General features: G+C 37.2%; 1 protein-coding gene, 2 long non-coding RNA genes and 1 other non-coding gene across 4 annotated transcripts; 3 read left to right on the top strand and 1 right to left on the bottom strand.

The window, feature by feature from the left end:
* The first annotated feature begins 5,913 nt into the window (after positions 1-5,913).
* On the top strand, positions 5,914-8,046 carry LOC111336261 (uncharacterized). The gene is made up of 2 exons (XR_016000572.1): positions 5,914-6,174; positions 6,301-8,046. It is a non-coding gene; the product is annotated as an uncharacterized LOC111336261 (transcript).
* A 164-nt stretch (positions 8,047-8,210) lies between these two features.
* Positions 8,211-10,597, bottom strand: LOC111336252 (uncharacterized). The gene is made up of 2 exons (XM_088758542.1): positions 10,138-10,597; positions 8,211-9,481 (listed from the first exon to the last, which is right to left on the bottom strand). The coding sequence occupies exons 1-2, from the start codon at positions 10,486-10,488 to the stop codon at positions 8,336-8,338; spliced, it is 1,497 nt and encodes a 498-aa protein (XP_088614668.1). The 5' UTR covers positions 10,489-10,597; the 3' UTR covers positions 8,211-8,335.
* A 4,830-nt stretch (positions 10,598-15,427) lies between these two features.
* Positions 15,428-22,592, top strand: LOC148732917 (uncharacterized). Its single transcript, XR_016000500.1, has 3 exons — positions 15,428-15,580; positions 15,668-15,713; positions 22,527-22,592. It is a non-coding gene; the product is annotated as an uncharacterized LOC148732917 (long non-coding RNA).
* Positions 15,730-17,759, top strand: LOC148732918 (uncharacterized). Its single transcript, XR_016000501.1, has 2 exons — positions 15,730-17,323; positions 17,645-17,759. It is a non-coding gene; the product is annotated as an uncharacterized LOC148732918 (long non-coding RNA).
* Positions 22,593-23,453: the final 861 nt, after the last annotated feature.

Here is a 23,453-nt window from a genome sequence, read left to right as displayed (position 1 = left end):
TGCGCTTTTTCCAGCTCTGGCATGAAGATGTTAGTGCTCGGTTAGAGAACGAAGAAAAGTAACGAAAATTCAATTGTCCTCCTGAAGTCGCAATAAGGTTTAAAAAAATTGGTTTTGGATTTTTCTCCATATAAGTTGGCTCCCCATCCAAAACTTGGGTTGTTTCCACATTTGTAACGTAAAGCCTTTTTTGCTACTACGGCCTTTACAATTTTAATATCGTGCAACGGAAGTATTACTGAAGCCCGAAGAACGAGCAGAAATTATCTAATCACTTATGATTTGGTATCGCCAAGACATGAACTTTGGTAATGAATCTCGCTGTCAGTAAGGACCAAGGTTGCGGGAACTGAGTTAATCATTCAACACAGTAATCGTTGAAAGTCCTTTTTGTAGTACCCTTTCTTGACTCAATGGTCCCTCTTAATTCTAAGTTGAGTTTTTCATCACCAAATGTATTCCAGTTGAGAGAAATATGGTAATCGTTTTCAACTCCTGATTTAAAAGAACGTGATCCTATTTTACAGTTTCAGAGGTGTGATTGAACAGATGTTGCGATTTTTCAGTGCATTGGAGAGCACGACGAGTTATACAAGGTTGGGCTAGCGTTTACCTTACTGCCATCAAGGTGTTAGTGCTTCTTGAAACAAAAATAATTCAATCTCTTTCTTCAATACTGTAGTAAACAAAGGAAAAAAGGTGACAATTTTTTCGGATAAAATATTGTCTCCACCGTAACTGAACAGGACAGATGCAAACTACTTGTCTACAACTGAGTTTTCTAAAAGGAAAATTATCATTTGATCATTTTAACTACCACGGCCAACTTAATAATTCTCGGTTTGCTTCGTTTTGATTTTTTCTTTCCTTTTTAGCATTTGTCTACCATGACAAAACAATTAGCTTTCCTTCGGACTAGAAAAGATATCGACAACCCAAAGAGCAACATAAAATAATAAGAATTGATCACAGTATGGTAGTCAAGAAGCCAACTTAGTTACAATCATTTTAAGTAGATTAAAACCTAAAGAATTCTCATATGAAAACAGTTATTTTCAAAACCTACCGAATGCCTGTTGTACTCCTCCATACCAAGGTTTAAGTTATCAAACCTTTCATTTTTCACGAACGAACATGAACCGGGCAAACATAAACCCAGAATAATAACATAGCGCTACTTATGCAATAGCGAAAATATATGAACTGAATATATGAACTTCATATATTCATTGTATCTCACATGAAGGTTTGCTGTCGGAAAATTTAGAATGAGGATAACGATTTGAATGCAAAAATCATTAGGACTAAAAATTTCTATCTTAAATATTTAGTTTTTAATATAAAAAAATTCCACTATCTTAATCTATTGAGAATCAGTTACCAGTATCGTAAACACTAATCTGACCATGTACAATTATAAGTCCTTTTCGTCCACTGCACCGAAAAATTACAATTTCTGTTGACCTAAATCTCTGGAAATAGGAATAAGGATAAAGTTTTTTTCAACTCATGAATTGAAAAAGACTTCCACATTTTCTCAATAAAAGCTTTAAAGCTGGTAGAATATTGACTTGATACTTCTTTCAAAATAAAACTAACTTTAGAGGGAAGAAGCAAGGGGCCGATGTTGGACCATTAAACTTAAGACCTGTTGCAAGAAACACGTTTTACACTATCCTTAAAGACCACCTGGTTTGGATTTTCATTACTGCTGTATTCTCGACACTCATACAACTACTTAATGGGAGAGAGGAATAACGGCCTTCGATAAATTTCAACGGTTTTTCACAACTTAGAACAGATTATGTAAGCCCAAATCTGTCTCCTTTACTCCATGTCAAACTTAAACTGGAATATATTTGGAAAGTAAAAGCTCAGTTTAAAATTTATATCACAGAAATTCTAAGAAACCCCGTTTTTGGGGGAAAATGAGAATCATGGAAAATGAAAACAAGATCTGCTGAAACTTTCGGGGCACCTCTCAAACAACACAGTTACAGTCAAGTATGTTGACATACCCACCCTTCGCAGTCAAGCTATTTAAGTGTTTGATAAACGCCTGTCTGGCAAGGATATATTGATATGCGAAGGCCATACAAGCTTTTTCATTCCCATAACATCCTTCAATTTAGCTCGAAATTCAAAAATGTAACTAGCAATTCGATTGAGTGCATAACTAGTCCAATAAAACACAATTCGAGTTGCAGCACAGCTAGATGTCTGACTTTGAGTGTGCTTTCTTCGTAAATATTATCTTAATTCCATTCCTGAACAAAATATGTTTCAGTACTTTAGTTGTTGCTTTGATAGAGTTAATGAAAAACAATCTGGTAATTATATTATTGAAGAATGGGGGTTAAGTAATTCTTGGAACCGGTGTGCACATGATCGTTATTTGAAACAAAAGGTTTTATCCTTCATAGATATAACTGCGCCACGTACAATTAAGCGTCATTATCATTCGATGGATTTTTTCCCCATTTTCATTGGCTGGGAGCCCACCACGTGACCTGCAAATTACTGCCTACAAATAATGGTCTGCTTCGTGAACATGTTCCTGCAATATTTCAAATTCGACGAAATAAATCCTCAAACAAGTCTGACTCAAAAAATGGTCGTGATTATTATCATTTAACTCATAATGTCCATTTAAAGATTTCACAAAGATGCTATGAAGACTCAAATCATTTATTTTAATAAATGACTTGAAAGTACCGACACTGAATTTTATCATTCATGCGCGCTGCAGAAAGTAAGAGAATTTCCCAAATGCAGTTATTTCCCACTTCAAGTAAAATCTCTCAATACAGGTTACAATAAATGATATAACTGCATGGTGAATAAGGTATGCAAATTACATGTACAGGTATGGGAAAAGGTGGAGCATGTACCCAAATTAACCCTCTAACTCTCAAGATCAGTTTTGGATTCTTCCCTCAAGCTGCTACAAGCTTGTAAATGAGTTATGAGAATTTGGTGTTAGATCAAGATAACTTCTACCTGATACATTTGAGTATTCTCTTTATCTGAGTGCTGGATAATACACGGATACTACAAGGAGAAGTTACCTGTTAATCACTTCTGGGAGTTAAAGGATTATGGCTACAAGATAATACACTCAATTTGTAGGGACAGTGGGCATCTACCCAATTTGTGGTTGAGAGAAGATGTCACCAAAAATCCGACAAATTCACAAATTATCGGCAACAGTTAAAAAATCGACTTGGCTCATATTCAAGTATTAGGTAGGCCTATAGGTAAAACAAACCAAGACATATAGTTTGTTGAAAAATTCTTTTGTTTTCGAGAAAATTGGTAAAACTCAATTAACGCATAAGTAGAGTCAGTCGAAGGTCGAATTTGGCCCATTTTTGGACGCCTCGTTTTTACTTGTAAAACCAGTGAAACACTTACTTATTCCACAGACTTTGAGAACAATGTCTCCCCTGTCTTTTTACAAAAATGTAGAATCACTATTTAAATTTGAAATAAAATACAGATTTTTCTATCGATTTACTTAAATGTTGTGTGAAAAGTAGGGTGGCTTCAAAAAATTATTTTTATCTGTGCTAAGTGAAATAAACGTTTAATATTTAAAATACGAGAAGTAGAAATGATAAACTTACCGTTTGTAGGGTTTTTTCTGGGGTATTTGTGCTGCTATGCACGCCAGGGCTTTAAATTCAGAGAAATTTTGCTCTTCTGGGAAGTCGGCGACATAAAAGGAAAGACCGACTTTGTTTATCATTTGCAGTCAGTGGTAATAATGAAATGCTTGAATGATATCAATAACGTCTTCAAAGTACTTGCAATACGATAGAAGTTGCTTTTGTTTTCTCCGAAAGCATTCGTTTTGTAGAAACGGAGTAGACATGGTTGTCAATGCGTGACTTATGTGTCACGCAATTGTTAGATCTATATTCCTATTAAGCAACTGGTATTAAATTTTTTAAATTGAAAAGTTGCAGGAAATTTCTTATATGAAATCCAAATAGGAGGAATGAGGGGTTTTTTGTTCAGATAAAAATTCATATTTTTTCAAACATGTTACTTCTTATAGGTAATTAGCAAGAAATCGTAACGTCATAGTTAATTTAATCTGATCGAACTTAGTGCGCAACAAGTCACTGAGTTTAAATATTTTGAAGAACGGAAATTTGTTGTTCATTTAAATCTCTTGTTGTGGATGATTGTGGCTACAATCCAAAAGACAGAAAAGGGGATAGGCGAATTGTACCTTTGCTGTCGTGTGACAAGGAAAACAGGAGGGCATTTGGCTCATTTTTCATTCACTGGTGTGTTCACCGAGTTTGACTTGATATTAAGTACAGCAGCTGTTTTCCAAAGACCCAGCGATGTTGATACATGGACAATGTGCCCACTTTATCGCTTAAGACTTGGTCTTGAATGGACTTGAAGGGTAAATACTAAGTGCAGAGTGCCAGCAAATATTTCCAGGCATAAAGCGAAGAAGCTTCCCAAAGCAGACAAAGGGTTAGGGAAAGGGGATTCTCAGTTAATTTTCCACGAAACAGGGTATCTTATTCCGGTTGGTTCAGGTGATTATCCTATTTGCTTGCGATCGAGTTTAATTCCTGTTTTATTATTGTTGTACTTCTTGATGGTATGCGCACCGAAAATCAATTTTGAGGGTTTTTCAACAATTAACAATTGCGTCACCAAGTTGTATTCATTCTGTAGACTCCACCCTTGTAGACACGCCCTGCTGTCAGTATCAGCCAGGTGAGTAGAGTTGTATTACCATTAGTCATAGTACAAATTCAAATAAAAATAATTTAATTAGTCGTTATCATTTAGTCATGTTCTAATTCAGTTGTATTTCAGTTCTATTCATCATATTTTAATAGTTTTGCTTTGAAAATATTACAGATTATGCATTGTATGAAGACGTGTCTCTGGTTGTTAGTTTGTCGTCACCAAGAGACAAACTGAATATGTATTTAGAATCAAGAGATGTCAGTTCCATTCGACATGTACTTTCTACTCCGTGGAATGAAGCCTCGAAGCGCAATAAGCGTTACTATACCAATAAAGGATGGCGTATGATCACCACTTGCCTCGATGAACTAACTCTCAGACAATCTGATGAAGTACTTGAATGTTTAGCTAAATTGAAATTCAAAGGCGTGGATGATAGTCTTGACTACACTTTGCTTGAAACTCTTTGTGAGTGTTGTAAGAATGCAAATCACTGGTCCAAATGGCGACAAGTGCTGTCCATTATGGTAGGTAAAATAAGTTTCCATGATCTGAAAAAATGGAAACCAGACCTGACGCGATACAGATTTAACATTGCTCGATATCATAGACTACTCCATGGTACGCCTGGAAATATTTACTGGCACTCTACATTTAGTATTTCCCCCTCGAGTCCATCCCAGACCAAGTCTTGAGCGATAAAGTGGGTATATTGTTCATGACTGAATCTATCAGGCCACCATGGAAAATGATGCTGACACCTTTTTTAGTTCCTAAAATCCTCAGTTTACATGTGCATCCTTGGGGTGTTGGTTGTCAAAAAGGTTTAATTTGGATACTGAAGCTCAACCTCTTCCTATACAAGTAATTTGCAAATGACCTATTCACCATGTACTCCTCATTATTTTAGGAAGATAATTAACAACTAGGTTATAGCAGTTTGGAGGTAGGTATGTGATCATCTGCTCACCTTGATTTAGATACTTGATCACCCTGTCCCTATAGCGTGATTACTTGACTGACCTTTAGCCACTCTTGAGAGTTAAAGGGTTAAAGGGCAAAATGTATTCAAATTATAAGAACATATAGGAAGTGGGTGAGCATTTACCTGTACTCACATTGTGGCTAAAGTTTGTCTCAGTTATTTTATATAAAAGCCAAGATGAATCATTAATATGTGATTGTATATTAGCCATTTTCAAAACGAGCGGCGGTCTGGGTACGATTTGCCACCCTAGAGGCTCTTGGGATCGTTTGGAGGGACAGCAAGAACATGGTGGACAAGAGCAATGCAACCGTGCGAGACGCTCTCAAGGTTATTCTGACAGAAGAAGATATACCTGGTGCAAAAATTCCTCGCGAAACTGTAGAACAATGTAGCGTCGTTCAATTGAAAAGGTGGTTGCTGTGCAGGGGAGCAAAGACTACGGGAAATAAGAAAGCATTGATAACAAGGTAGGTTCACTCGAGGTGTATATTTTCATTTAGTGGTGTACATATGAGCTTAAATTATATCGAAGGAGAAATTGTGTCGTTTTATTTTGTTTCATTCCAGTCATATATCATGTTCATATTTTTCAGAGTTCAAGATTACATTAAGCATGGACTAGACGTTAAATATCTCCGTGATCCAGACGGTGGACTACACCTTCTCCGCAAGAAGGCTCAACTTGGAGTGCTGGAGGAGGAAGAGCCGCAGCTCAACCAATTCTTTCCAAAAGAAGGATACAAACCTGATTTTAAAGATTTGCCTAAGATAGCTTTTGGAACCGTTTGGCAGTTTATGATTGAAGGAGTTGAAAGTAAAAAACAACTTTCCACTGCAAAGCCCCTAGTCAAGGGATTTAACTTCTTCAAGTCAGGGCATGTTTTATACATTGGACATCTGCACCAAAATGGAAAACATTATGTAAAAAGCCAAGTTCTGCCATCGATGAAAAAAGATAAAGTATACTCTTGTTTTCTGTTAATGTCATCCATAGGTTGTGTGTTAAAAGCACACTGTAAGTGTCCTGCTGGTATTGATGGCCGTTGTAACCATGTGGCATCTACATTGTTTGCCCTTGAACAAAGCTTTAAGGAGACGAAAAGGAAAAATTCGGATGCAGCTGAGTCCTGCACATCTAAGCCTTGTAAATGGAATGTGCCAGGGAAACGCAAGGGTCCAGTGACACCTATCTCTGAGATGAGCTTTGTCAAACATGATTATGCTAAAGAAAAGAAAGCAAAAAGGCCAAAGCTAGCCTCATGTCCAGCACAGAATGGTACCTGTGTATCAGAAAAAAAAGTCTGGCCAAGTGAAAGATTACAAAACTTCCATAAATCTTTAAAAGAATATCAAATGAAATCTGGGAGAGCTGTTGGATGGACACATATTCTTCCTCAAAAGGTAAATAATCTGGAAGAGCCACTCATCTCACCCATCAAATGTCATCCAATATCAGCTGATGAACTAAGAGTGAGATTTGAGAAAGTGAAGAGGAACATTAATTTTGATGAAGAAAAAATAAAGAAAGTAGAAGAGCAAACACGAGGGCAGTCAAACTCAAATTTGTGGCATCATCACAGGCAGCCCAGGATTACTGCTACAAATTGTTACAGAATAGCTGTGCAAAGGGAAACAACATCACCAACAAAAATCATCCAAGATGTCCTTGGTTACAAAAAACCATTTCAGAGTAAATACATGCAAGAAGGACTTGAAATGGAGGACAGGATCATAGCTGCTTACAAATTATTAAAGCAGGGGGAAGGGGTTACTGATATATCCGTAGAATAAATGTGGCTTTTTCATTTCCAAGCATCATGGGTTACTCGGAGCAAGTCCAGACGGATTAGTGTGTGACCCTTCTGCAGAAGACAGTAAGGGTCTTCTTGAAGTGAAATATATTCAGATGGAAAAGCAAGAAAGTCTGGAGGAGGCTCTGCTCCGAAAAGGAATTTGCAAGAAGTTTGAGGAATCTGTGATTTTGAACTCAAGACACAAATATTATTTTCAAGTACAACAGGCAATGTTTGTGGCAGAGCAAAAATGGACTGACTTTGTGGTTATGGGAACAGCCTCTTCCACACCTTTTTGTGAGAGAGTTTATTTCTCACAAGAACACTGGGATAGAATATTCCCAAAACTTGAATCATTTTTTAACTGCTGGATTGTACCAGAACTTTCATATCCTTGTGTGAAATATGGGCTCCCCAAAATTGATGCGCGCATGTTTTGAGAGCTTTTTGTTTTAAGAGTTTTATTCTTTTTCATCTACTAGAAAACTTATAACTGAAGTTGTATTTCTTAACATGTCCAATGTTGAATAATATCATTATACTATACGCTGCATGTTTTGGCAAACCTAGATTTAAATGTGTAGTCAAAGCATTTGCAATGCTAAACCTAAAATGCAAATGACCCAACCTACTATCATTGTGTGATGTAGCTGCTCCCCAAAGTAAGCTGAGTTTGAATCACTCATTTGACTCCAATTTCAATACCAATATTATTGTTTGGTCCAAACAAAATTTATTTCATTACACCATTTAATGAAAGTTATTGCAATATGAATGTTTTCGTGTTTCATCATCAACATGTGTCATGACAGTTAACAATATTACATGATAATTTTTAATTTATAAGAGGGGGTTGAAAATTTGACAAAGCACAGACCACTACAAGCATGTCTGATGCAATAGGTGCAATAGTAATTGGTATCTTATGGTCGAAGATGTGCCAGTTCTTTATACGTTCCATGAGCCGCTCCACATGAACTCTTAGGCTAGCAACCACTTTGTTGTGATTTGTTTCATTTGTGGAAAACTGTATCTTCTGTTCTAAAAATTTTGGTATAACAAGGCTTGCACCAACAGAAGCTAATTCATCCTGACAATTGAACCCTTTGTCAGCCAGTACCTGGTCACCAGGATTTAGTCTGTCTAGAAAACCACTAAGAACAGTTATTTCCTTATCTGAGGTTGAACCAGGAAATAAGTCACTCACAAAACATAAAACACCGCTTGGCGTTATGCCCAACAGTGATTTCATGGTGGTTCTTGACTTGTATGATGAAAAACAGGTAGACTGTGAATCAAGAGCAGATGGCCTCTCCATTTCAAATTCCGTGCAATCGACAATGACTGTTACGTTAGGCAACAGTTTCTTAAAACTGTCAGGCCTATAACATTGAAGTACTTCTCTTGGGGGGATGATGATAAGAGGTTCAAATTCCCTCCTCAAAAATGGAATCCAGGCATTTACAATCTTAGAGACAGTTGATCTTGAAACCAAAAATCGATGAGCAAGATCATTCTCAAACAAACCCAGCCTCAAGCGCAGCATAACAAGGGTAAACTCCTGGAATTTAGTAAGTACTCTGGGTCTCCCAACATTACCGTTCGTGGTGGTCCTTTTGTGCCCATAATTAATATTGCTAGAGGCTTGTTCTACAGTTTTGTAACAAAGAATAAAAGCATTGTAATCGGGAAAGCCGGTGTAGAATGCAATATCATCATCTTTATCTTTAAATTTGCTTATGTCAAATCTATTGTTATCTAAAGCATGCTTCAAGCTTTCGATTTCCTTTTGTAATTTGCTGTTCACCTCTTTTATGTTGTTGTTTTCTTTCTCCAACTGCTGAATCTCTCCCTTAAGCTTAACAATTTCTTGTTCTCTTGTTTGCATTCTGTTGTATAAACTGTTTAGTTGGTCTCCAGTAAGTAACGTTTGCATTTCCACACTGGTACTGGTGTCAGCATTAACATTCATATTTTCTGTCTGTTCTTCAAATTTAAAGTGCACCTACACTCAAAAAATTTTTTTCGCTTAACGAAGTAAGCTTATTTTTTTGAGTATTTCTGCGCAAAAATTTTTTTATTTGCTCAAATCTTCAATTTTCTATGCCCAGTCAAAATACGGAAAATCGGCCGCCATCTTGCCCCACGACCGAGTTTAAAGAAGAATGGCTCTAGCGGGTAATGTGACGTCAAATCGAGAACACGAAAGTCTGCATCTCACACATTTTCACTTGTTTGGGAAGATTGTCGTCGATATCGTCCGAAATATGCCGACTAGGTGTGTTGTATGAAGATTGTATGGAGCGCGATACCTTCTTGCAAATTTCGCACGTTGCTACATCCTTCTACAACACACTTAGTCGGCATATTTTCGGACAATTATCGACTACAACCTTCCCAAACAAGTGAAAATGTGTGAAAAGCAGACTTTCGTGTTCTCGATTTGACGTCACATTACCCACTAGAGCCATTCCTCTTTAAACTCGGTCGTGGGGCAAGATGGCGGCCGATTTTCCGTATTTTGACTGGGCATAGAAAATTGAAGATTTGAGCAAATAAAAAAATTTTTGCGCAGAAATACTCAAAAAATTAAGCTTACTTCGTTAAGCGAAAAAAATTTTTTGGGTGTAGGTGCACTTTAAAGTTCGCTTCCTGTGGTAATTGAGCAAGTGCTGTTTTTCTTTTTTTGGTTTGCTCTATTTTCTGTACATCTTCGAAACTGGCCCTCTTGCGTTCTCTACGTTGAGCTGTCGGTTTTGTCCATGGAAAAATTGAAGGCAAGTGCGTTCTGCTAAGTTTTTCTCCTCCATCGAAATGAACTGAGCAAATCCGCGTACTCGTAGAATCTAATTTCAGAGTCTCGTTCCTCATAAGAACCACGTACTTTCTACGTATATGAGGGTCTTTTGGAATTCTATAATACTGAAGGTTAGGTGCATTTCTGTAACTATTAGTGCAGCCTGGAATACAGCAGTTATAGTGTGCCATGTTTGTCACACGTCAGCTGTGCGTTTGTTTACCTTCACGCTGTCCCTCCAAACGATCCCAAGAGCCTTTATGGTGGCAAATCGTACCCAGACCGCCGCTCGTTTTGAAAATGGCAAATTGGGAAGGTCGGTCCAAATGGTAATTAAAACGGACAATTAAAGCCTATTCTTCAAAACAATAAACTGTCAACAAGAGAAAAACAAAAGGCCTAGCTCATACATACCAATTAGGCAATTTTGCCAAGCTTCTACAAACACATGCGAAATTTTGACGCGCACATTTTTCTGGCTTACACAAAGTGTGTAGCCACATTATGGCAAGATCTGATTTATTTATTTATTTAGTTATTTGTCCACGAGAGTCGAGCGCCTGTCACGTGGTCCAAGTCAGCCATCTTGGTTGTAAGCATGGTCTGGAGTAATTTTTTTCTGGTGATCGTATCACGAGTTAGTGAACATGACAACTCTAAAACATTCCTTGTGAACTTGTGGCTGGCGTATCTTTTTTTTTTCATAGAATTTTAAACCTTTGGTAAATTTACAGAGGTTTGAATTAGCACCCATTTGGTGTAACCATGAAACTCAAATATTTTTACTGCACTTTCGAAAAGTTCCTTATTCAGTGTTCAAAAAAACCTAAGTTGAACTGGAAAGAAAATTTCGGATAAATGCCCCGCAGACTGTAAGGGAGTGGTTCCGCAGGTGCAGCTCTTTTACTTATAAAACATCGGCCCTTTCATGACCTTCGTATGACAACAACCTGAGTAAATTTTGGTCATGCATACAAAACAATCAAATATAAAGAGCAACTCACCTGAATCGGAAGTTCTCCTTCGCTTTCTCACAAACTGAAACTTTCTCTCGTTAAATGAAAATCCCATAATGCGTCCAACGTCAAAACAGGCGTCATTTAAATTTTGCGTAAAAAGATGTTTCACCTCTGCTGCAAATATTTCGTGCAAGGCAGCAACAAGGACGCGAGACCACATTGTTTACCACACTCAAACCCGCCGCCATTTGGATAACCGAGAAACCCCTGGGCCGGTCAGGTAAGCCAGCTAAAAACTCGACAAAATTGTGAAGACAACTCCTCAGATCATTAACCCTTTCCCTCCCAAGATCTCACTGATAATTTTCTCAATGACTGCGATACAATTCTTGTGAAGTTAGCTTTAAAGAATTTGATATTGAATAAACCAATAAGCCCTTGCTTAACATTTGCCTCTATTCTCATCACTTGTCTGCTTGATATTGTATTGATATTGTAAAGAGAAATTCTGCCTTGCTGACTCATGGGAGTTAAGAAACAATGAAATTATAGTGCTTTTCAAGTTATCTTCTTAACATCCGGGAACGAAATTTCGAACATTGTTTATATATTTTTAGTTCATCTCATTAGTATTTTTTTTACCAAACGTTTATGATTCCGCTGGTTCCAAAGGTTCCGCCATTTAAACGTGTCATTTCCACATGTGGGCTACGATATAAACAGCCTCTGATTGGACGAGTCTCGAAATTCCTTTCCATAATAACAGATCGAACCGGTCCACAAAGAATACCAAATGTAACTGTTTGTTCTACAGCTACATTGAAACCTTTTCCGATATCTGTTTGCCAAGATTGGAAACAACTTTGGATTCAGGAGATGGCTTGTTTAAAAGGATTAGTGATTTTGTATAGAGAAAAGAAATGTATACATAAAAAAATTCACTTAAGCAGATCATAACTTACTGACTATATACAAACAGAAAATTGATGGTTGAGGCAAGATGTATTTAAGTTGTCTTTCATGTACCTCCGGGCCATTCCTTAAATAGAACGCAAACGTTTGACAGTGTTCGTGGTATTTTCCTCACGGACAACCCAAGCTCATCGTCAAGCAACGCTTGGGATTCATAGGAGTTGTGTGTGAAGATTTAACTCGTCCGATCCAGTCAACGCTTAAGTCATGGTATAGACATGAGAGTTACTTTTTGTCAAGGTTTACTTGTCTTGTGTGTCAGTGATCGTTAATATAACTTACGCAAGCTAGCTACATCAGTAACGACTATCTATTTTTGTGTTTACAGCATGTCAAGAAATCACTTTTTTTTAAAGAGAATTAAAAAAGACTTGATCAGCAGGGATTTGCTAAAGCAAAGGCATAGAAAAAACCAGGAAAGATTTATTACTCGACGTTTCGGGGTCATCGTGACTCCATTATCAAGAGACTAGTTTAAAAACATGCAAATAAGGAAAGGTACAAGAATAGCATAAATTAGACTGAACGGCTTAAACAAACACCTTGGCGCGGATGGAATCCGTTTGCACGTTCAGTGTTGGCTTACGCATGCGAATATACAACATTTCATTAACAAGGCAATCAAATTTGCCGTTACATTTCGTGATGACGTTGAATTGCTCGATCAAGCGTTCAGGCATTTCACTATTGTGCTGGAGGTGGTAGTGTTTGTAGATAGAAGATGATTTCCTTTTGTGCCCTTCTACGCGCTCGTGTAAGTGACCACGAGTATAGCCCACATACCCTGCATCACACAGGTTACATTTAAATTCATAAACAATACATTGTTGGTTAACAATAGGGGGCTTAATTTCGTGTTGCTTAAGCTGTTGATCGAGCTTAGGGCTAACGAACACTGGTTGGACAGTCACGCTTAACTTCGAGCTTAGTTTAACAACAACTGAACAGTCTAAGCTCGAAGTTAAGCGTGACTGTCCAACCAGTGTTCGTTAGCCCTAAGCTCGATCAACAGCTTAAGCAACACGAAATTAAGCCCCCTATTGTTAACCAACAATGTATCGTTTATGAATTTAAATGTAACCTGTGTGATGCAGGGTATGTGGGCTATACTCGTGGTCACTTACACGAGCGCGTAGAAGGGCACAAAAGGAAATCATCTTCTATCTACAAACACTACCACCTCCAGCACAATAGTGAAATGCCTGAACGCTTGATCGAGCAATTCAACGTCATCACGAAATGTAACGGCAAATTTGATTGCCTTGTTAATGAAATGTTGTATATTCGCATGCGTAAGCCAACACTGAACGTGCAAACGGATTCCATCCGCGCCAAGGTGTTTGTTTAAGCCGTTCAGTCTAATTTATGCTATTCTTGTACCTTTCCTTATTTGCATGTTTTTAAACTAGTCTCTTGATAATGGAGTCACGATGACCCCGAAACGTCGAGTAATAAATCTTTCCTGGTTTTTTCTAATTAAAAAAGAATACGATTTAAAGCAATTAACTCTTTGAGAGGTTGAAAATAACCACGGTGGTAATTGAATAGGAAACTATCACGGGTTTTTGGAATATTTTACTACGCAAAACTATCCCTAATGCAGCGTGTTATTTATGAATTGATAACACTTTAGTTTCCTTCAGTTTCCCTTTGTGCTTGCGGTTAGTTTGCCTATCATTGAAGAGGATAATCACATCCTTGAAGAGATAGTTTACATTCCTTATTACTAATCACGTACCCTATTGGTTTTGTCTTTCGTCGTTACAAGAAAAAATATCGGTCGGGTTATCTCTGCGTCGACATCACATGAATTTCGGCCTCTCTTGACCTCAACGTATCAAATAAATAGATATCCAAGTAGATAAAGTGAACTATAGAAGCACAAGTCATCACCGATAGTTTATTTATTTATTTTTTTGGAACCTTTAAAGGAAACTTAAAATCTGGGTAACTCAATTTTTTTAATGACACGTCTCAAAGATAATGATCGAAAAAGAAACTTTTTTGTTTTTGTTTGGAGAGAGAGCACCAGCTAAGTAGGTTTCTCTTGATTCAAATTGAATAGAAAGGCCTCTGGTAAGAATCAAGCTCAGATAATTTAAACTAATACCCCATTCACACCAAAGCCTAAACATGCTTTAAAGCTGTTTTGTTAAACATGGTTTAACACAACAGCTCCATAGAAGCTGCTCAAATCAATATTTGGTTGACTTCAAATGTGGCACATTGAAAATACATTTTAGCAATTGCTTGAATCTTGTGGAAAATTTAGTTTTTCAGTTCTCTGCTTCTGATTTTTATTCAGTTAAACCTGGTTTAACTAAACAAGTTTTCTGGTGTGAATGGGGTATAAGACTGTGTTTGGTAAAAGTTTTTTTAAGCGCCGCCATTTATATTAGCGATATATTTCAAATGTGGGCTGCAATGAAAAACGGTCCTTGATTGTGCGGGTCTAAGAAAGCGAAATTGATTCACTAGGCTCACCGAAAAATAATGGCTCTCTGTAATCAGCCTACAGTGTATATCTAGAAAAGAAAGTTAATCGGTTGAAAGCAGTTTCTTTTCCCGACGAGAAGAGTTTGGGAGTGCACTAAATCCCAAACAGAGCGGCTGCGAAGGAGACTAAATGGAGGGTGCAAAGACCTCTAAAGGGACTGTTTATTGTTAAATGATATGCCTGAAATTGGAGAAATATCTAAAAGTTACCAGCTGAGAATGCTGACCCTTAATAGTGGCTCTCCGCCAAAAATAATTCCTCATTTTTGGCTGTTCGCACGAAATAGCTGTTAGCACACAACAGCTCCTAAGACAGAAAAGGGACCTGCCTGCCCGTAAGGTTTTGATTAAGGAACAGAGTGAAACAGAGGTTTCATTTATGTCCATGTCTATGCATGGGAAGAAATTTCCAATACTAATAGAAATAATAGAAAATAATAAAAAATAAGGCTATCGAACTTCATTGATTCACTAGGCTCACCAAAAAATAATGGCTCTCTGTAATCAGCCTACAGTGTATATCTAGAAAAGAAAGTTCATCGGTTGAAAGCAGTTTCTTTTCCCGACGAGCAGAGTTTGGGAGTGCACTAAATCCCAAACAGAGCGGCTGCGAAGGAGACTAAATGGAGGGTGCAAAGACCTCTAAAGGGACTGTTTATTGTTAAATGATATGCCTTAAATTGGAGAAATATCTAAAAGTTATCAGCTGAGAATGCTGACCCTTAATAGTGGCTCTCCGCCAAAAATAATTCCTCATTTTTGGCTGTTCGCACGCAATAACTGTTAGCACGCAACAGCTCCTAAGACACTGGAATAACGAGTTCCTCCGAAATATCAGTTAGCTTGAAATACCTACGTAAGCATATAATGACGAGACCTTGAAAACTGGACAATCTAATTTGCTGGGTTTGCTAAGCTGTCTGTTTCCTCTTTCCTTATGCAGAAAAACCTTCATTGCCAATCCACAAAGTAGAGCCGGATAAAATCAGGTATTCCTTCCTCTTGCTCATGCGTTGTTTAACATTAAGAGAGCTTCAGCGTGTTATTTATAAGAACAAGTTTTGAAAATGCAGTGATGTTTTCGTCTTGAGCAGAAATTAGACCGACAGATCATTTTGTTACGAGAGAGCTTGGGATCATCAGAAGTCAAACCTCAGTGCTGCTTTATGGGCTTTTAGCCCAATACAGCACAAATGCGTAATTATTAAGACAAGAATTAACGAGTTGTCCATTCCGGCTCACTCTTCAAAGTGAAATTTCCGGCAGTAGATGCTCTGCCGATCCCATACGAGCGTGCCTATTTGCGTCTATTTGAGTGGATGCTACTGGGAAAGGGAATTCGAAAATCACCCTCCCCTTTTGCCTTCTTTAGAATTCTTAAATCAGCTTGTTTACAAATGTATTAAATTCAAAATTTTAACAACTTGCAGGAAAATTGTGTAAGTGATCAGTATTGGAAATTTCTTCCCATGCATAGACATGGACATAAATGAAACCTCTGTTTCACTCTGTTCCTTAATCAAAACCTCACGGGCAAGCAGTTCCCTTTTCTGCTGCAATAATAGAAAATAAGGCTATCGAACTTCAAAGTTCTTTGCGTAATGAATTTAGAGGAGAAAAATTGCAACACCATAGGCGCCTTTTCTTCCTTCGTTGTTATTTTGAGGATAGTTTTGGTTTATTAAAGTATAATAAATAGGTGCTGGTTTAGTATATGAAAATACGAGTTATGGTCCCAAATTACACAAGTGAATTTTTTCTTTAAAACATTCAAAGTAACATGGGGCAAAAAGATATTCACTCTGTGTGGAAGTAATACGTAACGTCGCTAGACTAGAAGTCAATTCAGCTAGATTATTGTTTACTGCAGTATAGAAATGGTCGAAAAGCATAGATCCTTTAAGCCCTCGTAAACGGTAGCTTTTTGGAAAAAACTATTTCTCTTATAAACAACTCGATAATTTTCAAGTTCCAGTTTAATAGATTAACGAGGTGACTTTGACTGTGTTTAAACTGTAACGTACAAGTAGAAAATGGTTGAAAACCCAAGTTGGCTTTTTCCCAACCGATTAAAGGATACAATGTACCTACTTTTTTAAAAAGACTACGATTGAAGCAATTAAATGTTCAAGAGGCTGAAAGTAGGTGCGGGAGAGGTCATTGAATAAGAACCTATCACAGCTTTTTGGAATATCTTACACCAGAAAATTATCCCTAAAGTAACCTATCGTTCATTAGTTGATAACACTTCGGTTTCCTTCAGTGACCTCCAGTTTCCCTCTGTGCTTGCGGCCATTTTGCCTATGATTAAAATGGATAATTACATCCCTGAATAGACAGTCTACATTCTTATTACTAATCACCTTACCGGTTTTGTCTATCGAAGTCGTCGTTCAAAGAAAAAAAAATTGATTGGATTACCTTTACGTCGCGACAACAGATAAATTACGACCTCCTTTGATCTCAACGTATCAAATAAATAGATATCCGTTTATATCAGAAATAATTTTCGGTGAGCTCAATTGCTCAAGCGTTTGGTGTTTTCTGTGCGCTAAACAAGAGAAATTTAGAGTCGCATCACACTAAGCTTAAAACCAGGGTAAGTTGTAATCCAACTCAGTTTTTTTTATGACACGTCTCAATAGTCAATTTCGAAAAAGAAATTTAGCTTTTGGTGTTGTCCCGTTTGAAGAGGGAGGACTAGCTAAGTAGTTGTCTCTTTATTCAGCTTGAACTAATCAAAGGCCTATGGTAAAAATCAAGAAGAAATAATTTGAACTGAGCCGATTTTGGGTGACAGACGTTGTTCTTGAAGTGACTGGTACTGTCTTTCCTGATTCTTTCGACTTGTGGTCCAGAGATGTTTTTGAATACGGCAAGTCCGTCGTCTCTCTACAGACCAATGCATTATTTTCCGTAGGTGTTACCTAAATCGCTGAGAATATATAAACCGACTAATCCACAAACTTCCGCGCCTTCGTAGTTACCCATGGTGACATCAAAGGAGCTGTTGTCTTTTTTGATCCACGTCGTATGTATGTATGTATGTATGTATGTATGTATATATGTATATATGACCAGGATTTTCTGAGCTAAAATGAGTGAATACGTTTTTGTTTTGAGCTAGCAAGTATTTGACCGAGAGATCATTTGGTATGAAAGAGCTTAAGATCATCCGAGCATTCCGTGCTGCTTTGCCTTTGGCCTTTGTACAGATAAAACTGCGTAATTGGAAGTCAAGCTACCGGCAGCAAATACTCTGCCGATCTTATACGAGTGTGCCCGTGTGAGTGGATGAGATTACTGAAATGGTACTCGAAAATTGCATTCCAGCGCCTTTTGCCTTTTTAGGAATCTTAAATTCAACCTGTTCATTGAACGCATAGAATCCAAAATCTAGAATTTTGTTAGGGGCTAGTCTGTGAAAGTTCCTACAAAACTGAAATATGGACATTCCATTCCTTAACGCTTTGATAATTAAATCTCACGGGAAAGCTTTGATTCCCTGTTTGGCTGCACATTTGTTTTGTGGATAAAAGGACTTGATTAAAAAAAAAAAAAAAAAACCAAGAAAATCAGACAAGACATATAGTGGCAAACTCATGGGGCAGTTGCCTAGTTTCTTTTGTTGTTGTTTATGTATCACCTTGATATTATGAGGATTGCTCCTCTATAGCGGAAAACTGGACGATCACAATAAATTAAAATGACAATGATGATAACAATGAAGCTATTTTTACATAAAAATGTGTACATTAGACCCCCGCTAACTTGAACTTGGTTACCTCGAACTTCCCCATTTTTCCAGCTATTTACTGTTAGCGAACTTGGACTCGGTTGACTCGACCCTAGCTAGTGTTACTTTCCATAGAATAAAATTTACCTAAATAACTCGCAATAAATGGAAATTGTCGATCGATCAACTTCAAGGTATCCGAACATGGCTGTTTTATATGTTCTAAACTTTAATCGCGTTGGATACGAACGTGATAACATTCATGAAAACATTATACGTTTAACCAAATTTCCCAAACTAATCATTTTATCAAAAAGCTACTACAAAAAGTTACCAAATGAACGAAAATAACTTTTGATTGTGTAAGAATGGTAAAAATGTCATTCCTTGATTCTTAAAAGGATAATTGAAATTCAACACCAATCCCGAACTCGAACCATTCGGTTCCCTCATAAGGAGTTCGAATCATTGACGATCACAGCATTGTGCCAAAAAGAAAGTGGATTGAAGATGGAATTGAGTAGTATAACGTTTATCTCCTCATTTTACTTCTGCTGATGACTGGACGCTCTAATTGGAAAAAAATCGGGCTCAAGTCATTCGATTAATTTTTCTAATTGGTTGATACAATGGAAAGCCAGAGGGTTACTCGTCAAATTTTCTTTTGTTCTTGAGCAACATCAGTTGGTTCCTGAATGCTGTTCTCTTATGATTCAGCTGAGTGAAGTAATGGTTTCCTTATTTTGAAGCTTTTAGGAAGGTGGATTAACTTGATATTCTTTAAAAATAAGATAAGACAAGAGATCCTAAAGTATTTCATAAATTTTGAAACAATAACGTTATCAACTTCTGTATCATAGTTAGCCACAATGTTTGGCTCGTCATTATTTCTGTATCCTTGACCTATTCATATTCGGTAAGAAAGTGTACCGTCGAAGCAAAAAAAAAAATTTGAGCAATAATCACGAAATTGTGGAACAACTGAGCTTCACGCTAAATAATTGGTTCCTCATCCTTCTAGCTTTAGAACTAGAAACAATCTCCTTTTTTCAAGGAAAATATCTTGACCAACAATAGTATCTTATTTTTGGGCTCGTCTCTTTTCGACTCGACCGGGATTGAATTTAGCAATGAAATATACTGCCAGAAATCACAATCTACACTAATGAGTAAGACGACACTCAAACTTAAATGGGGTTGAAACTTTTAGGCGGCAACTCCTGCAGAACTTTATATACATAGACAAAGTAGTCTTAGCTACGAATGAAAGTGACTTGCAAGTTTAATTAATTCTACATCATTTTAAGGCAGGTAAAGGGCAAAACCTTACTTATAAAATTGTTTCATGTTACAGCGAGTCGAATTAGCCCTTGTACTGAAGAAAATCTCGCATTAAGGGAAGTCAAAATATAATTTACTTAAACTTTCCACTACGAAATCAGAATTTATTCGAGGAGATTTCAAAAATAGGCTTGAAAAAAAAGAGTTAGTAGTCTGAATCTCGATTGATTATGGTAACAGGTGTTTTCGTAACGTTGAATTCTTTGAAACTATTTCATGAAATAAAGTTCAATTAGGCTACAATTGTAATTTTAGCTGATTCCATTCGGTGATTTTCTCAATTAAAAGCTCTTAAACAGATGAAATAACTCGGTATCTCTTTCAAATGATGCTAATTTCAAACCTATAAAATTATAAGCCCATTGATGCCCGTGGACTAAAAACTATATTACGTTATCAGCTTTTCAACCATAGCTAGGTGCTACCAAGTTCATTTTTGCTGTATCCTTGGTACACCATTCTGTACTTGGTAACTGTTAGAAGTAAGGATTTCATCTAAGTCATTATCGCGAAAACATCGATGAGCTGAACTTGAGGCCATACAATTCCTTCTTAACTCTTCTGGCAGCAGTTTAATAATTTTTATCCTATTCTCCAAGAAATTATCTTGATAAAATTCAACTTCTTTTGCAATAGTTTTCATAAATGATGTCATCCGAAATCTTCAAGCTGATTTTGCACAACTCGAACTGGACTGAATTTAGCTTTAAAAGTGCTTCCAAAAATTGCAAATAACTGTAACCATTTGGTTAAGGTAACAGTAACGATGTAAAAGATTCTCTAATCGGTAATTGATCTGCAATTGTTTTGGAAATTCTTGAAAACTTTATGCGTAATGACAGAACAGTTCCAAATTTCTATTAATGTTGTTTTCTAAGTTGATGAATAGTAAGTAACTGTAGGAAAAGATAGAAAAGTAAATGGTTTAAACTTTAGTTACGAAATATGTTTAATATTACAGAAAAACCTTGGCTTTGGAGGAAAGGGTGGATCATGGAAAACGAAAACATGTTCTGCTGAAACTTTCGACGTACCTCGGGATAGCGTTGTAAAAATTCCTCTCAAACAACACGGTCACAGATAAGTATGTTAAGTCGACATACCCACCCTTCGTAGTCACGCTATTTAAAGTGTTTGATATGCGAAGGCCATACAAGCTTTTTCGTTGCCACAGCATCCTTGAATTTAGCTCGAAATTCAGAAATTTAACTAGCAATTTGATTGAGTGTATAACTAGTCTAGTAAAATACAATTCGAGCTGCAGCACAGTTAGATTTTTCACTTTAAATGTGCCTTTCTTTGCAAATATTACTTTAATTCCATTCCTGAGCAAGATATGTTTCGGTAATTTAGTTGCTGCTTTGATAGAGCTAATGAAAAACACTCTAGTAATTATATTTTTTAAGAATGCAGGTTAAATAATTATTGGAACCGCTGTGCACATGATCGTTATTTGAAACAAAAGGTTTTATCCTTCATAGATATAACCGCGCCACGTACAAACGTCACTGTTCCTCAGCGCTACATATATCGTGAGAGATGCTTACGGTAGATAGGCAATAATCATTCTTCAGCAGTTTATTTACACTTAATATTAGCCTAGACGACGCTGATAACTATGCGTTAAGCTTATTGTTCTGATATAATTTTGCGGTAGGAAAATCATATACTTGTAACGTAAGAAAACTGATCATTTCTTGACCTAAATAGTATAAGCTTACTGCCGCGATGGTAAAGTATCTAGGTCTATTCTGAGAAATCGAAGAATACCGAAGGAATCCCGATATTTGATATTTTGCTTGAAACCGAAGAGATCTGAAATAGCAACTGATCTAGAAAGTATGCCGATCACGAAGAGCGATATAACTCCACTGAGGTTCATTTCAATCCATTCCTGTCTATTGAAACCAGTACCTCGATCACTTTCCATGACGTGGGAAGACTGAAAACTGAATTATATGAGATACCTCAAAATGTATTCAGTACAAGTTTCAAATTTGCTCCTCTTTTCCTGCACAAAAAATATTGAATTACAAAAGCCAGATTTTGCTCTTAAGTTTTCAAATATTCAGTTACTTATGTTATTCCTATAGGATTTATCAACTAGTCTGGAAAATAGAATTTGAGTTGCGTCATGGCCTGATTGTAGACTTTGAATGCGGCTTCGTTCGAAAATACTACTTTAGTTCCATTCCTCCATCAAACGTCACAGGATCTGGATTAGCACGTTAGTTCTTGTTTAAGTATAGCTAAGATAGAAACGCGAGAGGTTCACTATTTCTTAAAACCGTTGCACACATAATGCAAAAATAAAATCGCTTTAAAGGAGTTACTGTTCCCCTTACTTTATATATCGTTTATGCTGGGTGCGAAAAATTTGAAATTGTAGTGTCTAGTTAAGCGCAAGGCATTGTGGGCTGCAAGAGGCAGCCATCTTGGAAAAACGTGTGTGTGTGTGTTTGATCTCTAATAGCAATATGTCACGAGTGCTCAACCCTACAAATGGAATTACACCTGAGACAATTTTCACAACTGCCTAGCCCTGTTAACGCGCAGTAGTTCGATCACTTTCCACGAAGCCGAAATAGCTCTTTTCTTGGGAGGCTGAATTATCTTGAAACCATCAAGAAAATATGTAAGGATCTGATTCTTTGTTATTACCTTAAAAGTCAGTCTATACAACTTCACAAGTATGCTGAGCTGTTTGTTTCCTATTTTCCTGTAGAGAAAACGTTCATCTCAGTTACCATTTCTATGAATACTGGACTTTGAAGCTGGATTGAGAGAAGTAATCTTTTCTTTTTCATACGTTTTTTATTATTTAGGTAGCTATTTAACTTGTGTGAACGGCTGTGGTGCTTCAGGCTTAGGCCGAAAACCGCATTTCGGCAAGGGCAGCTGCTGCAGCCATTTATGTGGATCGCAGTTTCGCATCCAATTATAGGCATCAGAGTAATTCAAAATGCAAGATGTCCGCTCCACAATCAGTACAGCTTCGATGTCGTTTAAGACTCAGACAATTACCCTGAATTGAATGACTATACGAATACTAATATATCCTGTTGCTCAACAACTACCTTATTTGGGACCTGTATCTGTACTGACTGAGTATTTTTCCGAAAGAGGGATATAAATTTTCGTTTCCGATTGTTTGATGAAGACCGATGATGCGATCAAAAAGGATTGTTGGTTGGACGACTAGACACTTACCCGACCCCTCCCCCCCCCCGCTATAAATGAGAAATAGATAAAACGGTTAATATAAGTTGAAACATTTTTCTCTTGTGAGCCTTCTATTCCCCTTTTCCTGTTAACACCTGGTTACCATTAATTCAATCTCTACCAGTTCCTAACAACTGTCTATTTCCTCACTTATAAATATCCCTTTAAATTTACCACTACTTTTAAATTTTTTTCCATCTCAACAGAATTCACCGGCGACATGAAGCTCATTCGATTTGGTCTACTTCTGGCTCTTCTTGTTCTAATAACTGTCCATGACAGTGTCGAAGTGGTTCCTATTGGTTGGTTTTTGAGAGTCGCAGCTGCACTCGGGGTAAAACTTGTCAAAAACTCCTATTACGCCCGCTGTAATAGTGTGGGTATACCACCAGGAGTAAGGTGCCCTGACATTGCCTTTGGCGCTGGTTTG

Source organism: Stylophora pistillata, chromosome 4 (genome assembly GCF_964205215.1).
Source record: "Stylophora pistillata chromosome 4, jaStyPist1.2, whole genome shotgun sequence".
Lineage (NCBI taxonomy): Eukaryota > Metazoa > Cnidaria > Anthozoa > Scleractinia > Pocilloporidae > Stylophora > Stylophora pistillata.
Note: the sequence above shows the minus strand (reverse complement) of the source record. Positions and strands in the feature narration are given on the sequence as shown.

Bases quoted from the DNA above. Each gene is read 5' to 3' on its own strand.
- LOC111336252 (XM_088758542.1), bottom strand. From the start codon at position 10,488: ATGGCACACTATAACTGCTGTATTCCAGGCTGCACTAATAGTTACAGA. The intron at 9,482-10,137 runs GTGCACCTACAC...TTTGAAGAACAG, and splicing joins CACAGGAAGCGAACTTTAAA to ACAGAAAATATGAATGTTAA.